The following is an 18,064-nucleotide window of genomic DNA, read 5'->3' as shown; positions in this document are numbered from 1 at the left end:
TGGTGGAATTTTAAATCTACGTGGCATATAATATGCACATACATGTTTAATTTAAATATAACATACATCACATGCATAAAATATTTAAATAACTCTGAATATGGACCAATGGCATCGTAAGCAAGTAATTAAGCTAACTATAACAAATTTAACACAAAAATAGTTTCAAAGTGCCTCTGGATCGCTCGACCCGACTCGAACTGCAAGAATGGCCCTTCAAAGCTCCAAAAGAGGCTGAACTAGACCAAATAGGGTTAAACCGGACCCCTAGGTAACTGAACCAATCGAACCGACCTACTCCCACGAATCAATCTACGTGTGTGCATTTCTGAGCTTGGATGAGTAGTGTTGCAATGCTCCATCCCAACGTTGCAGCCTCAGGCTTCAGGAAGAACAGTATTGCAATGTTGTAAGGACATAATCGGGACGTTGCCTGGCAGTGGCATCTTCTCCAGTTTTTCTAATTGAGCTTGCTTTCTTGAATCTTTAATTACAACCTAATTTCGACTCTATAGACTCCAATAAAATTACAGACCCTTAAACACACATTAAAAATCATCAATCAAGAGCCATTACAAATATAACAGCGTAATTAAAGAGGAATCTAATGCCAAAGTTGGATGAACACCATATCAATCACCATAACATGCATGGCTAGAAATTCACCAACCAAACTCAAATTAACGTTAATTGAGTGCTTAAATCATGCTCTAATACCAATTTGAAAGAGTAAACATGCATAAAACGATAGCTAACAGAATCATTAAGTATTCTAATTATACTTAATTTGAGTGTTAAGCATACTAAAACATAGTTTTTCAAAGAAAGGGTTGCCGCTTGAACACCTTTGTAGATTTCTACTTAATCCTTACTAATCTCCATGAACTTTGCCTTCAAATCTTCAATAGAACGTCAAGAAAATCTTCTCTACTATTCTCAATCTTGGATTTGGGTGATGGAACCCTGAATTGAAAGAGAATCTTAAAAGGTTTGGAGAGGATTTGAAGTAATTATTCAACTAAGCATACAAGCACCAAGTTATTCAGTCATTTGACACTTCAAATGTTATTAACAAAATGGGCTAGGTATTTGAATTATGGAAAAATCCACTAAAACTCAAAGTTTGGGATAATTCACTATAAACCCCATGTTCAATTTCAATTATATTTGATTAAATTAAATTAAATTAAATAAATTTAAATTCAATTTTCAAAAAATTTAATTTCTTTTTAAAATGAAATTAATTTTAATTTAATATTAAATATTAAATTAATAAAATACTTAATTCAAACCTAAATCTTTATTCATGTATTCAATATTTAAATCATTATTTAAATATTTTAAACTCTCAATTTAATTTCAATAAATTTAAACATTATGTAAAACCCGAACCCTGATTACTTTAAGTAAGAGTAGGTAATGTGATGTCTTCTAATGAGCTATGATGGAATCATGTCTTAGGACTTATGGAAGAAAGAAGGAAGCCATGATGTAGTAGATGACCTAGGTGGCAAAGTGAATGAAGGATGAATTGATAAGCTGAATTTCACTAAATGTTGCCTAAGGATGGGGCTCAAGTAATGGGCTTGGAGATGAGGAATCAAACATGAGTTCGTGAGGAATTTTGAATGTGGATTAGCTATACTAAGGAGAGAGGTTAATTAAAATATAGAACAAAATTTGTTAGAATTCCAAAAATAGAGAAAGTGGGAAATTAAAAATTTTTCTTTTAAAAGGAAAATGTTATATCCATCAAGTAAATTATTAAATACTACCTTAGGATATAAAATTTAAAGGAAAAAAATTTGTTGAATTTCAGCCCTTAATCTTCATTAGTGGGCTAAATGACCCAAGGAGATTTCGTGCAAGAAGTTTGGCGGTCACATAGGAAGGAAGGCCAAATTCATTTGAATGGTTTGGACAGATTACTTGTGCTATTTGTGTAATTCCAGTGGCATTCGAAAGCTCTGTGTATCTATTTTCTGTGACTATGTTGCTGAAGGAAAAACTCGCCGGAATAAGGCCGGGGGAGTAAAATAAAGATGAAGGGTTCGTTTCTCGGGTGAATCTAGGCCATCAATGAAGAATTGAAGCTCCAAAAGCTATTTTAAGTAAAGAACTTTTTTCTTTCGCTGAAAGTCTCGTTTTTTAGTGGAGTTACGGTAGACAAATCTATAAAGGAAGGACAATCGACAAAACACGAAGATTTTTGAGCTAAAAATTTGAGGTAATATTGTTAACTCAGTTATAAACAACTTTGTAGAATGGAACTTTTTAAGATGAGACCTGGAATTCGAGTTATATATTTTTAAAGTTTGAACTAGAAGTTGTTGAATAAGCAAGCAGCTGCTTGAATTAGGGCCAATGATGAAAGTTTGAATCTCCAGATCAAATTATGGAGAATTTTGAGCTAAAATTTTAAAATAATGTTGTTAACTTTATTCTAAGCAAGTTTGTAGAAGGAAGTTCCTTGAGATGAATTCTGGAAATTTAATTATAAATTGTTGAATTTGAATCTGCAGTTTGATGCTCCAAAATTTTTCTAAGTGTGGGGAGTGTGGGCGATCAAAGAGTGCATTCTTTTGACACCCAATCCTTCCAAATTGGCCAAGTGTCCGACCCTCAAAGTGAATGGTAGGAGGCACAAGGTGATGGTGTGATATGTGAGCTTGATTTATTGAGTAGGCCTAAAAGGAAGACTAATGTAAACACTAAGTAATATGCTTATACGTGTAGGTTCAACGCCCATTGGAAAAGCCTATCAAGCCTTAAGGAAGCAAACTTGAAGGACCTGTGAGTGACTATAAATGATTTATAAATGATTTATAAATGATTTATAAATATTTTAATAATCCATGCTTTATTGACAGTTACTTTTATGCTAGTTATTTTACAAGAAGTTCCAAGCAATGCATATCCATAAAGTTTATAAACGTATGCTAGTTACAAAGTTTTTGAAATATGCTTTGGTACGATGTTGAACCATGGTAATTCTCAAAAGAAGATTCTATGACATGTTTAAGTTACAAGTATTTGTATTATGTTTTAAAGCATATGTGCTCTAAATGTTGTTAAGCATGCGTTAGCAAATGATATTCTTATGAAGACTATGTTTTATGAGATCAAGCTTTCTATAAGCTTGTTTTATGAAAATGTTTTCCTATCAGGTATTTTCAGCTTAATACTAAAGTACAAGGAAAAGGTATCTGAATTGTACTACCTGGTTTCAGTTATGCTATGATTCTGATACTGAAGTATATAGAGAAGGTATCAGAATAATTCACTCAGTTCAGTAATAAGTAGTGGTACCTTGCTTCAGTTATGATCCTTGACGTCAGGATCCAGTTTGCTCTACATGCACGTATGACAGTTAATCAGTTCAGTAGGATTGAACCACGAGGGTTCTTTTCTGAAAGGTGTCAAACAAAAGAGTTCTCACCCCAGTCGAGGCTTATGTTTGAGAGATTGAACAAAAGAATTCTCTCTTAAACAAGGATATCCGATGTTGAGAGATCGAGCAAAAGGGTTCTCTCTCAACCGAGAATCAGTTTAGCTATGTTTTCAGATACAATGGTTTTAAAAGTTTTATGTACACGTGTGCTTGGTATGTTTTTAGTTCCAGTATTTTTTTTTCTAGCTTTTAGTTTAAACATGAGATTTATGTTTTATTAAGTCACTCACGGGTCTAGTAACTCACCTTGTTTTTAAATGTTTTCCCTCCCCAGGTAGCGGTCAACTCCCCAGAAGCTAATTTCGTTGCTGGTCTGCCACTCAAAGACTCAAAGCTAAAGGAAGACTAGGTGTTTGTTCTATAACACATGTATTGTGTGTATAAGGACTAAACTTAGTGTCATGGGCTCATTGGATTTTATAGTGTACATGGTTGTGAATGTGAATAGTAGCTACGGAACCCTGTTGATGGAAGAATGTTAAGTGTTGGTTAATCTATTCAATATGTTTAGTATGTTAAGCTCTAAGATTGTGAATATTGTCATTATCAAGTCATAAATGCATATCAGGGTTCTAGAAAAGGTTTTAAATGTAAGTTTGACAGTAAGTGCCGACAAGAGGGTCGGTAACTGCTGTTGTCACATGCCCTTTTAGGTTAAGAAGGTACTCTGGGAGGGGGTGTGACACATTAATTATATAGAATACAATTATCAAAACCCTAAAAATGAATTTGAACAATTCAAATTCCAAAACCATAATTTTTTGAATTTGAGTATTTCAAATTCACTCAATTATTTTTAATCTAAGGTTTAATCTTTCACAAGTTAGTAGAAGAACCTTATGGACCTACAGATCATGAGCTTCAAAGATTTGAGATTAATTGATTAAACTCTTTAATCTAAATTAATCAATATTTATTAACTACGGAGACATACTACTATAGCTCGATAGTTGCACTCTCCTCACTGTATATATATTTCTATCCACTTGATTTAACCATGATCAGTAAGTCAGTCCTTCACAACAAGTTGTTCTTATTTAAAATTAGGTCAAAATTACCGTTTTACCCCTATAAATACATCTTGTTCCTTAAGTCACCATTGATCCTCTATCAAATAATTGGTTTATGATCCAACTAATAAATCATGTCTCTCTCTATCATGAGAGGGCAGTGCCCCTTTGTTCAATACCAGAAATCAGTACTTAAGAGAACAACCAATCTACTAACCCTAAATTGGGTACGAGTAAATTCCATCTTGCAGGACTATGTCCCCAACTATCTATCCGATTTTATCCCCAAAATGAAAAGCTTATTGAGCATTGCTGTTGAATTACTCTCACTTATACAGATCAAAGGATAATCCCAAATAAACAGGAGTTCATAGTTAGCTCTGGATTAAGATCGAGTTATCATAAGTCATCACATTGAAATAGTCACTTTTAATAGTAAACTATTGTTATAAAGAAAGTGACTATTTCGTGGACCGATCTTATGCAAACGTCTTTCGCATAGGACGCTCCCACTCGCATGTCTCCACATGAACGATTTTGGGATCACATCGTTTGTTTCAGTATACAAAGTGGGTCGCATCCATAGTGTCCCAAGGATGAGGTACCCAATCTCATCCATATACTTATAGACCTTTTAGGCTATATACTATAACTTGATCCTTCTTTATGTCTTTACATAAAGTTAAAGTATTCATACTATAGCCATGAGTTTGTTTATTGGATTTTATAACAGAGTGCAATTTCAATAATACTTGTATTGAAAAATAAAATATGTTTCATATATTATGAATTGTGAGTTTTAAGACATTTCCAACAATCTCTTACTTGAACTAAAACTCCAGTGAGTTAAAAGTATATACAAATATACGTTGTTGAGAAAAAGAGAGAAAATACAATAAACTAAAACATCTATATACCCTTGACATTCTTCCACTTACCTAGATTTATGAAGCTCATAGTCTCAATCCTACCAGGTGACCCTCGAACACTTTAATCGTGAGGACCTTCGTGAATGGAACAGCAAGATTATCCTAGAGGCTATTTTTGTGACTATCATGTCTCCTCTGTGTACTATCTTTTTGATGATATGGTACTTTCGCTCGATGTGTTTTCAACGTTTGTGGCTCCTAGGTTCATTTGAATTGACAACTGCTCCACTGCTATCGCAATACAAGGTGATCGGTAGATGCATGTTCGAAACCACTTCCAAATCCGTCATAAAATTTCTGAGTCATACAACTTCTTTAGCTGCTTCACATGCAGCTACATATTCAACTTCCATAGTAGAGTCTACAATACAACTTTGTTTGATGTTTCTCTATACTATAGCTCCTCCGTTCAAAGTGAATACTGGTCCTGAAGTAGATTTCCTAGAATGATCAGTCTAAAAATCAGAATTAGTGTATCCTTTAAGGATCAAATCCTTAGGACCATACAGAGCATTGAAGGAACTCTTATACAAGAGAACCAGTGAGCAGAAGCAAGATCTTTCCAAGCCCATTGTGAAAGAATTAAAGGAATTCACAAACATACAGAACAATTATGCATTTTAAACAAAATTACAGCATGCTTTAGTAATTAAATACAAAAGGAATGAGAGCCTTACTTTGAAAAATGTTTCTTCTGAAGATCTCTCGCTCCCGTCAACAAGTGGACAACAACCTTTCGCTTTCGTTCAGATCATCTAGCCAATCGTGTAGTAATCATGAACAGTCTTCTCCACAAACAAATACCCTTCGACATTACTACCCGACAACCTTGGTATTATCTAAGTGAGAATCCAGGAGGTGTAAGCTTTATGTGAATTTGATAGAGGGATGGAGGAAGGAAACGATTGAGCTACATGATCAAGCAAGTGAGAGGAGGTTTTGTCTATCACATAGACTGAGATACTTGATCGTTTGGTAAATCGCTCTAGTACACGATTGTTTAGTAAAACACGATGGATCGTTTAGTAAGTGTCGTTCCATCGCTGGATCGTTTACACGATCGTTTAGTCTCTCATTGAAGGCTATCGTGTAGTCTCTCGTGAGCTAAACGATTAGTAATGCATATAATGAAGTGATGTCTTTACAAAATGAAAACACTTTTCATTTTATCCTTCAGTTATTCAAACTGAAAATAACCTCCCACTTTCACGGTTAATGGAGAAAATAACCAACCACAATTATCATATAATTGTTTTAATTATAAGTAAATATAATAACCAATTTATCATATTATATTTATAACCTATAATTTTAATATCACATCATATGTAATATTTAAACCATAATTCTTTTCTCCTTTATTTAATATAAATCATATTTATATCAAAATCCTCCAATTAATGTATCTCATACATCATATCAATTATATCACATATAATTGAACCAATTTAATTATATCATATATAATCAAACTCTCTCTTGTTAATTTGAACACTTCAAACTAACCCAAAAATTGATTCTCAACTTGAATCCATTAAACTACCAAGGAGACTTTATGGACCTATAGCTTGAAGCTCTAACGGTACGTGAATAACTGACTAAATTCTTTAATCACAAAGTCCACCAACCGTTAACTACCAGGCACTACACTAAAGACCGACAGTTGCACTCTTCTCACTACAGATATATTTCTGTGTCCATTGAATATAACCAACCAACAGTATGATAACCCTTCACAGATCGCTCGTAAGTACAGCTGGGCCAATTTACCATTTTGCACCATAGTTACATCTAACTCCTTAAGTACCACTGGTTTCTTTAATGAACAATACATCATAGTCCCACTATGAGTGAACACCTCTCGGGCCATGAGAAAGTGTGTGGCGCCTATTGTTCAAGCCTCGGAATCAGCTCTTAAGGAAGCAATCTATCTACTTACCCCTACTTCAGGGAAGGAGTGAATTTCATCTTGTGTAGCTGAGTTTCCATCTCCCTAATCAGAAGAATCCCCAAAGTGGTAGGTTTGAGTCGGAAATCTGGTCACTCGCACCCATACAAATCAAAGGACCACCCTCATAGGCAGGAGTTCCCAACTCACTTAGGATTAAGGTCATGTTACCTATGGTCATCCTAGTGAAATGAAAATCTCTATCATGAACGATGTTATATAACGAGACTAAGCATTTCATGGTTCGGTCTTATATAAACTCCTTTGTATAGGACACCCCTGCTCATATGTCTCCACATGAATGATGAGGATCAAGCACTTTACAACACTTGTAACATCTACAAAGCGGGTCGTATCCGTAGTGTCACAAGGATAAGGTTTCCCTCCTTTATCCATATACTACAGACCATTTAGGTTATCATTAAGACATGATCCACTGTATGTCTCCACATACATGCTTAAGTTACAACGATAACCAGGGATCTTAGTTTATTGGTTTATGATAAATGCAACTAAAATATCTTATATTTCATAGACAACAGTGAAGAAAATATCTCATATTATTACATCACAAGTGTTTGTTCATACAAGTGTTTACAAAATACAGAACCCTACAAGATTTAGGGCATCAACCCCAACAATATAGTCCCTTGTTCTCTGAAGATACTTAAAGATGTTCTTAATTGCAGTTTAATGGCTATGTCTAGGGTTGGACTGAAACCTGCTGACTATGTCGATTGCAAAGCATATGTCGGGACGTGTACATAACATAGCGTACATCAAGCTCCCAACTGTTGATGCATAAGGAGTTCTTTTTATTTCCTCAACTTCTTGAGGTGTCTTAAGATACTGTTCCTTAGACAAATGAATTTTGTGTCTAAAGGGTAGCATACCCTTTTTGGAATTTTGTATATTATATCTTGACGATATTGTGTTAATATAAGATACTTGAGATAGCGCTAGCATATTATATTTCGGCAGAAAGGCACTTTTTCTGATGCTAAAATGGTTTTTTAGCGTTAGGAGAAGCAACTTCTTCTGACGCCCCTCAATTAACATTGGCAAAAATCCTCTTCACTTGTTTTGTCACGAAACCTTTTATTCTCGACGATGAGGTTTTTTAGTGTTGAGAGAAGTTTTCCCGACGAGGCTTTCTCGATAGTGAAAAAGGCATCGGGAAAACATTTCCCGGTGCTTTTTTTTTACTCTTTCCGCCAAATTTTGCCATTGGGAAAAGCCAAATTCTTGTAGTGCGGTCTCCAACTATCATTCTTATATTTTTTTAAGTTTATGTCTAATATATCTTTAAACCTATTTAATATATATTTTAAAAAGTTTAGGCTCCCATTAAATACAATATTTATTAATCAATTGATTTTTTAAAAAGATGTGGCCATATCAAGGACTACCTAACAAAAAATATATTAGAGAAGTTTACTTGATATTTTTAAAGTTTAGAAATTAAACTTATAATTTAACTTAATAAACTTTGGTTAAAAATACCATTTTGGTCTCTTTTCTTTGAAATTTGTTCAATTTTAGTCATATATTTTTATAATGTCCAATTTCGATCTTCATATTTTAATAAACCTCAAATTTAGTACCTTAACATTAATTGAATTGATCGAAATTAGTTAAAAGATGGTAATAATAATTTTGATGTAAGAAAATACAATGCGCAAATAATACTTTTAAAAAATTAGAGTGGAAAAAGTCAAAGATATATAATGTAAAGTTTAAAGAAAAATCAACAAAAAAAAAACCCAATAATATAGACTAAATTAAAGATAATAATGACTAAAATTAACCATTAATTGAAAGAGAAGAGAAGTTATTATTTAAGTTTTGTTTTGATTTGATTGAGCACACCATATATTGGGAGCACTTGTTGTTGTCTCTAGTCTATAAAACCGCCACTAACCAGCCTGTTTCCACCTCCCCTCTCACTGTTAGTAATGAGAACTTAGAACTTAGATCTGAGTTCTCTCAAGTTTTTCTTTCTGCATTTTTGTGTGTTATCTAAATTACTTAGCTAATTATTGTAATTTCTTGTTCTCGATGCTCCAAATTACTACTTACCCATGTCTCCGGTTGTGAGTGAAGTTCTTCTTTCTGGGTTTATTATAAACTCAACTCTTCGTCGTAGGACCCACTTAGTTCAATCCTTCTCCGTCGTCTTCCTTTACTGGTTCTATGTCTTCTCGTAAACATAATCTTACCATTAATTATTCTCCCTCATTTATTTTCCTCTTGTAATTTTATTTAATAATATATCTTAGCTAGGCTTTTTCATTTTTCCTTAATCTTTAATGGCATCTTCAAGTGGAGCTTCGTCTGGGTCGGCCAACGGCGGTATCCGAACCTCAGGCTCGGAAGATGATCAGGAGGCCGAGAGGAAGCGCCGGAGAATGCAATCTAATCGGGAATCAGCTCGACGATCTCGACTGCGCAAGCAAAAACATTTAGATGATCTAACCGACCAGGTAATTTTAATTTAAAAAATTACTTTTCTTCAGCGCGTGATAATTTTTTTTTTTCGTCTTATAAATAATATAATTTTTTTCTCTTATTTTAAAAAGTAAAAACTAGACTGTACATAGCTTACTACACATACATTTGATAGAAACTTAGTCTACAAAACTTTCCCTTTTCGTGTACTTTTGGTAATTTTATTTCTAAATGTACTAAAATTTTTAAATAGTGGTCAGATTTTAAGTGAGTGAAAAGGTTATACCTGACAAATAAATAATTGCCCACATTGAGGTCATTCCATACGTGAGATCTTCAAAGAGATACTAGTTTGGATTTCTTTTATACATATTAGATAAAAGATGTCTTTTTCAATAAAAAAAATAAATAAATAGAAATATTTTCGTAAAATTTGATGAAATATACAAACATGGGTTAATTGGAACAATAGAATAGTTTTAAAAATAATTTAAAAAGAAATTAAGAAAAAAGTGTAACTTTTTTATCTTTAATGAAATGCGTCTCTTAAACAAAATTTTTACTCGAAAATTTTATTTATGTAAATAGATTGTTTATGTGTGAATGGTTTATTGTGCTATGGAATGGTGATGGAGTATTGCCATTTCCCTCACACCACCCAAGTTTAAATCGAACTCCAAGCACTTTTTCTTTCCCTTTTTCTTGTTTTTAGAATTTCAATATTAAATACAAATAATTATATCACTTTACTATAAAGAATATTATAATTATCACATCATATATATATATGATTTTTTTAATTTAATTTTATACTAATTCAATTGTAATTTACTTGGCGCGATAGTTATTTAGGAATTTCTTATAATAGAAAATTCTCAAAATATTTACCCTTTATAGCAAAAAGTTCAAAACTGCTTTTGTTATAGTATAAATATTTTTATATATTTTTTATATTTAAAAAGGCCCCTAATTTAAATATTAAGACATTAATTATTTATTTTATTTATTCTTTACCAAAGCTATTCTTTTTAAATTTTGGTTTTTCTAATGAAAATGTTATACTTTTATAAATATTCCTATAACATTTCAATATAAAAGTTATAATAAAATAAGGATTTCTATTAGAGATTAAAAAAAAATTTATATCCCAACAATTATAAAAATTCTTTATTTTATTATAACTTTTAAGAATTTTTTTATTAAAAAAAAGAAACAAAATTAAAGAGGAATATTATTTTTGTAAAGAATAAAAAATTAAATAATTTTTATTTTACTATTTAAATTATAATTTAACTACATAAAAAAGTAAATTTTACAGAAATCTTTATTAAAATAATTATTATTTTAGCAGTTGAACTATAATTTAAGTAAATTGTATAGAAATCTTATTTTTATACCTGAATTTTGTAGGGATATTTATTTTATTATAGATTTTAATAAAATTTTTATATAAAAAAGTAAAAAAATAAAGAAGAATAGTTTTTTGAATAATAATAATTATTATTATTATTATTTTAGTATTAAAATTATAATTTAACTACCTAAGTAAATTACAATTGAACGAGTATAAAATTAGCTGATATCTTTTATAGTAAAGTGATAAAATTATTAATATTTAAGTTACATATTAATTTTATCACTATAAATATTTAAGATAATACTTTCATAAAAAAATTAACAATTTAAAAAAAAGGTTTTTTTTTTTGTAAAGAATAAAAAGTAAATATTATTGTCTTAGTATTTAAATTGCTATCTCGCTAAGTAAATTCCAATTGAATTAGCATAAAATCAATAAAAAAAATTCAAATATATATATTTAGAAATAAAACGATGTAATAATTATAATATTTTTATAACAAAGTGATAGAATTAGCTTGGAGTAAGAATTCAACCTTGGATGGTGTGAGGAAAAATGGCACTACCGTTCCAAAGTATGTTTAGAAGTATGAAGATTAAAAAAAAAAAAAAAAAAAAAGCACTCTTTTCCTAATTTCATTCAAAAGTATCTTTTTTTTCTAAATTATTTTTAAAACTACCCTATTATCTTAATTAATCTTACAGGTCACAAACATAAAGGTCATTGGAAAAGATTATTAGGTCTCTCAGCTCCTTAATGTGAGATACTTAAAGTGTTTGTATTGATTATTACAGGTGAATCGACTCAAAAAGCATAACAATGAGATGGTAGCAAACATGAATGTGGCGACAAATCTGTACGTTAGTTTGGAGGTAGAGAATTCGATCCTTCGAACTCAGATGCTAGAACTGACCTACAGGTTACAGTCTCTAAACGACATCGTAATGTTTATAAACTCCATGGAGGTTTTTGAAACCTTTTCCTTTGAGGTTGACGATTTGAATAATGGCTTTGAAGAGGAAGATTATTATTACAACCCTTAGAAATATCCATTTGCAAGTTATAAGTAACCAATCATGGAGGACAAACCCGAACACATAAATAATTGTTGATAAAGATTGATTGATGTGAGTGCGTGTATGATGTGTTGATGGCCTACTTTTCTCATCGTTTTATTGATTAATAATATGGGTTCAAAATTTCACTCAAATTGAACCGACAAAATACATTGAGGTGTTCAAAAGGATTGATACTTCAATAAATCAAATCCACAGCGACTGTACATGCATTTATGTTATTTATAATTTTATCTCTAAAATTTAGAAGGATGCTCTATATAAAAACACTCTAACCCTATTAGTATTATATCTTTGATATTTCTCTATAATAATGATTTTTTTTTTTCTACTCGCAGATGTAACTTATATCTTGTTAGTAAACCTTGTAAATTTCTATTTTGATTTTTTTACTATCCCTACCTTATAACTCAACTCAGGTATCGTTAAAAAAATAATAATAATAAAATAAAATCTACTCAAAATCACTCATCCAAATATTCAATGCACCATTCTTATAAAAACCAGAGAAGACTAACAATTTTTTTTTATTTAAATCAAGAACATAAGAAAAGAACTAGTGAGGATTTTGTCCTTGAAGATTCCATTGGAAAAAGATAAATATGCATCGCATGTGCCAGGATTAGTACTGATTTATATCCTTTTTTCCATAAAAATTATAAGAAACTCAATGTTGTGCCCCTCTCACGAAACTGTAACATAATTATTTTCGTACAATTTCTAATTAAGTAGGCAGCAATGAACTGCCACTCTGATCCAAAATATTCATACTTAAGTTATACAAACACTCCAACTGACAAAATATATATATTATGGTGAGCTTTTATGCTCTTAAGTTTAAAATATTATTGATATAAAGTATATGTTTTTTTTTAATTGTAAATATGTCAGTTAAGCTAGTAGAGGTTACTTATCAAGTAAGATGTAAATGTGCTTTTTAAAGCACACATTCATACGTTTGCACCAATTTCAAATGGAACATTGTCAAATTTTATTGTATAATTTAATAAATATATAAGTTTAGTATTACATTATTGTGTAAATTCAATTAATTAAATATTTGTTGGATAGAAAATCTAAATTGTGTTTTATGTTTTTAGATTTACTAAGTTTAGTGAATATGTGTTTGGCGGATCATTTGAATTCTGTTTTTAAAAACTGTTTTCAAATTTTGTGATCCAAACAATGTAGATTTTGAAAATAATATTTTTATGTTTTCGTTGGATCTAGATTTGGAATTTTGAATTTTAAAATACATAATTATATTAAATAAAGATAAAACTACAGTATATCATATTATACACTCAATTAATTTTTTTTAAAAGAAAAATATGTATTATGTAATGTATTATAAAATATATAATATGAAAAAATAATAATTATGCAAAAAATCTAACATCAAACATATATATTAATAATAGTTTATTGTCAATTTAAAGGTGACTTCAACAAATTTTATGATTTATAAATATAATATCAAAATCTTTTTAAAATGTATTTAAATTAAAATTCTATTTTAATCTATTATCAAACACATATTTATTCGATTCAAACAAGCCTAAAATATTTATGAGCATCAGGAAGTTTGATATCATAATATATTTCCTGCCTATCGATACATATTGTTGCTTAAAATATGATTGCACGTGTTTTTGTATGAATGGGGAGAGCCATCACAAAAGAGGGTAGATCGCTGTCACTTACAACGTAATAGTTACCTTTTATGCATATTCACAAATGGACAAGATGAATATTTATTTTATAAAAAAGAGTGGGCTACGTACTACATCAATAATGCATATTAAAAATCTTTGGGCTATTTAATAGGTCATTTAAAGTTTTTAAGGATTAATTTGGGTCCTAAAATATTGTAAAGTTATATATTTGTTCATGGTTGATTATTAATAAAAGTTCAATTTTAAACTGGTTAAGTGACAATAACCTCGAAAAAAAAAAAGTTGAAATTTTAAATGCTCACACCGATTTGTTGTTGAACTGAAAAAGATTCAAAAATAATTTTCTTTTCTTCCTTACTCTGTTTGTTCTCCTTATTGTTTTTGGTATTCTTCTGCAATTGCTTCTGGGGTTTGTGTGCTTGGAGTTTTTACAATGGGTATCTGAGCCTCATCTGGAGGATTCTAAGCTTTTTCATTCGCCTTATGCTTGGATCCTGATCTCTACGGTATGAAGTCTCTGTTTTTTATTCGGAATTGTTTTATGTTCTCTTCATGTACTAATATCTTGTTTTTGTTTCTTGTTTCATGTTTAGAATGTCTGCAAAATTTGAGCTTGAGAAGTTTGACGGTAAAGGTGATTTTGGTCTTTGGTTCCAAAATGAAAGCTCTTCTAGTTCATCAAAAGGTTGCAAAAGCACTCCTCGGTCCAAGTAAGCTACCTATTACTATGATTGCTGAAGAGAAAAATGAAATGTATGAAGTAGCTTATAGTTTGATTATTCTTAAGTTATGCTCATTTGCCTAATTCATTTTGGGGTTATGCAGTAATTACAATAATTTATATTTTGAACTATGTTCCGTCTAAAAGTATTTTTTAAACACCTTTGAAATTATGGAATGGTCGTAAAGGAAGTTTACACCACTTCAAAAGGAGTTGCCCAGTATGTGTGCTTGAGGAAAATCCTAAGAAATTGAAACTTCGTTCAAAATTATGTCTATTTGTAGGCTACCCTAAGGGAACGAATAGGTGGTTACTACTATAATCCTAAAGAAAATTAAGTTTTTGTGTTGATAAATACTACATTTTTAGAAGAGGATTACATTAGGGAGCATAAGCCCTACAAAAAAAATTGTGTTAAGTGTACTTTCCAACAAAACTACTAAAGCATCAACAAAAGTTGTTGAAGAGCCAAGTACATCAACAAGAGTTGTTGATGTCAGTTCATCTAGTCAAGTATATCCACCTCCACAGTTGAGGGAGTCTCGACGTAGTGGGAGGGTTGCATGCCCACTTGCTCGTTATATGGGTTTAATAAAAACTCTAACCGTCATATTAGATGGTAAGGTTAAGGATCCATAATCCTTTAAAGAGGCAATGGATGATGTTGAATGAGTTAAAGCTATGGACCTCGAAATGGAGTCTATGTACTTTAATTCAGTATGGGGTCTTGTAAATCAACCTGATGGGGTAAAAGCTATAGATGTAAGTGGATCTAAAAGAGAAAAACGAGGTGCAAATGGGAAGGTACAGACCTTTAAGGCTAGATTGGTGGCAAAGGGTTATACCTAGGTTAAGAGAGTGGACTATGAGAAAAAATTCTCACCTATTGTTATGTTGAAGTCTATTCATATTCTTTTGTCCATTGCCATATATTATGACTGGGAGATATGGCAAATGAACGTTAAGACTACCTTTCTAAATGGTAGTCTTTGAAAGACTATTTATATGCAACAACTAGAGTGATTTATTAAGCAAGATCAAGAGCAAATGGTTTGCAAGCTTAATCGATCTATTTATGGATTGAAATAAGCATTTCTATCTTGGAATATAAGATTTGATAGTGATTAAATCTTATGGCTTTGACCAGAATGTTGATAAGCCTTGTGTCTATAAGAAAATCATCAACAGTTTGATGGTTTTCTTAATGTTGTATGTGGACAATATCTTACTCATTGAGAATGATGTAGGTCTACCGAAAAATGTTAAAGAATGGTCAGCAACCTAATTCTAAATGAAAGATTTAGGAGAGGCACATTTTGTTCTAGGGATCCAGATCATCAATGATCGTCAGAATAAAATGCTAGCCCTATCTCAGGCATCTTAGATTGACAAGATGCTTGTCAAATATTCGATGCACAATTGTAAGAAAGTTTTATTACCTTTCAGGCATGGAATTGTATTGTCTAAGGAACAGTGTCCTAAGAAACCTTAAGAAATAGAAGAAATGAGATGGATCCCCTATGTGTCAGCTATTGGTAGTCTCATGTATCCAATGTTATATACTAGACTTGACGTTTTTTATGCAGTGAGAATTGTCAGTAGGTATCAGTCCAATCCATGATTAGATCACTCATCCTCAAGTATCTTCGAAGAATGAAGGACTACATGTTTATGTATGGGTATAAGGATTTGATCCTTATAGGATACACTGAATCTGATTTTCAGACTGGTGGGGATTCTAGAAAATCCACATTAGGATCAGCGTTCATTCTTAATGGAGGAGTAGTAGTCTGGAGAAGCACAAAGTAAGGTTGCATTATTGACCCTACCATTGAAGTAGAGTATGTAGCGACTTGTGAAGCTGCTGAGGAAGCTATCTGGCTCAGAAATTTTTTTACTGATCTGGAAGTTGTTCCAGACATGTCAAAGCTTATCACCTTTTATTGTGATAATAGTGGTACTATGGAAAATTCCAGGGAGCTTAGGAGCCACAAGAGAGGGAAACATATTGAGCGTAAATATCATCCCATCTAGGAGATTGTGCATCGAAGGGACGTGATCGTCATGGAGATCGCTTCAGAGCATAATATTGTTGATCCATTTACGAAGGCTTTCATGGTTAAAATGTTTGAGGGGTCACTTAGAGAGTCTAGGTCTACGAGACATGCATCTCTAGTCTAGGACAAGTGGGAGTTATTGGGCACATAATGTATGCCCTAGTTTATTGTTTTGTGTACTATATTATTTTTTTTATTTTTTTTGTATTTATACACCCCACAACTTTAAAACAACTAGGAGATTGTTGAGGTTGATTTTCTAAATCTTGTGGTTTCATAATTTGTAATTTATTTGTACAAACATATTATTTATTTAATAAAGTAAGTTGTTGTTTTATTTGACATTTAGTTGCATAAACCCAAAACTAATAAACTAAGATCCACGGTTATTTGATGTAGCTTAAACATGTATGTGGTGACATACAGATGGATCATGCTTAAGTAATAACCTAAAAGATCTGTAATAGATGGATAAGGCTAGGTACCTTATCCCAATGACACTACGAATACGGCCCACTTTGTAATTGTTATAATTATTGTAAAATATTACAAATGATCTGATCCTAACCATTTATTTGGAGACATATGACTGGAGGTATTCTATACAGAGAGTTTGTATAAGTTCGGACCACGAAATGATTAGTCTCTTTTTATAACATCGTTATTTGAAGAGACTTACATTTCACTAGGATGACCATAGGTAATTTTGTTGAGAATGTCCTAAAACTCGCAGTTCGTAAATATTGTTAACATATTCTATTTATCAATAAAAGTATTATTTATTGAGTATTTTATTCAATAAATTGTTATTGATATTTCATTCTATTATAAAAATCCAATATACGAATCCATGGCTATTATAGAAATACTTTAACTTTACGTGGCGACATAAAAGAGGATCAAATTTTAGTATATAGCCAAAATGGTCTATAAGTATATGGATGAGATTGGATACCTCATCCTTGTGACACTATTGGATGCAACCCATTTTGTATACCGATACAAATGATGTGATCCCAAAATCATTCATGTGGAGACATGTGAGTGAAGGCATTCTATGCAATGAGTTTGCATAAGACCAGACCTCGAAATAGTCACTTTTCTTTATAACGACCGTTTACTGTTAAAACTGACTATTTCAAATTCAATGACCTAGGATAACTCGATCTTAATCCTGAGCTAACTATGAACACCTGTTTATTTAAGATTATCCTTTGATCTGTATAGGCGTGAGTAGTTCAATAGCACTGCTCAATAAGCCTCCTATTTTGGGGTTAAGACAGATAGATAGCTGGGAACATAGTTTTGCAAGATGGAACTCACTTCTACCCAACTTAGGGTTAGCAGATAGGTTGTTCTCTTAAGCGCTGAATCCTAGTCTTGAACAATGG

At 31.6% G+C, this 18,064-nt stretch overlaps 1 protein-coding gene across 2 annotated transcripts; it reads left to right on the top strand.

Annotated features, from left to right (window-relative positions):
* The first annotated feature begins 9,207 nt into the window (after positions 1-9,207).
* LOC120074250 (bZIP transcription factor 44-like) lies at positions 9,208-12,437 on the top strand. Of its 2 annotated transcripts, XM_039027310.1 has the most exons (3): positions 9,208-9,541; positions 9,662-9,821; positions 11,938-12,437. In XM_039027310.1, the coding sequence occupies exons 1-3, from the start codon at positions 9,420-9,422 to the stop codon at positions 12,184-12,186; spliced, it is 531 nt and encodes a 176-aa protein (XP_038883238.1). In that variant the 5' UTR covers positions 9,208-9,419; the 3' UTR covers positions 12,187-12,437. The 2 variants fall into 2 exon arrangements, with proteins under 2 accessions (XP_038883238.1, XP_038883239.1); XM_039027311.1 differs by having other exon boundaries at positions 9,510-9,821; positions 11,938-12,429.
* The last annotated feature ends 5,627 nt before the right edge of the window (positions 12,438-18,064 follow it).

This window comes from Benincasa hispida, chromosome 3 (assembly GCF_009727055.1).
Source record: "Benincasa hispida cultivar B227 chromosome 3, ASM972705v1, whole genome shotgun sequence".
NCBI lineage: Eukaryota > Viridiplantae > Streptophyta > Magnoliopsida > Cucurbitales > Cucurbitaceae > Benincasa > Benincasa hispida.
This window is presented reverse-complemented; position numbering and strand designations above follow the sequence as displayed.

Coding starts and splice junctions, on each gene's coding strand:
- LOC120074250 (XM_039027310.1), top strand. CDS start 9,420: ATGTCTCCGGTTGTGAGTGAAGTTCTTCTTTCTGGGTTTATTATAAAC. Junction 9,542..9,661: donor TACTGGTTCTATGTCTTCTC/GTAAACATAATC, acceptor GGCATCTTCAAG/TGGAGCTTCGTCTGGGTCGG. Junction 9,822..11,937: donor TAGATGATCTAACCGACCAG/GTAATTTTAATT, acceptor TGATTATTACAG/GTGAATCGACTCAAAAAGCA.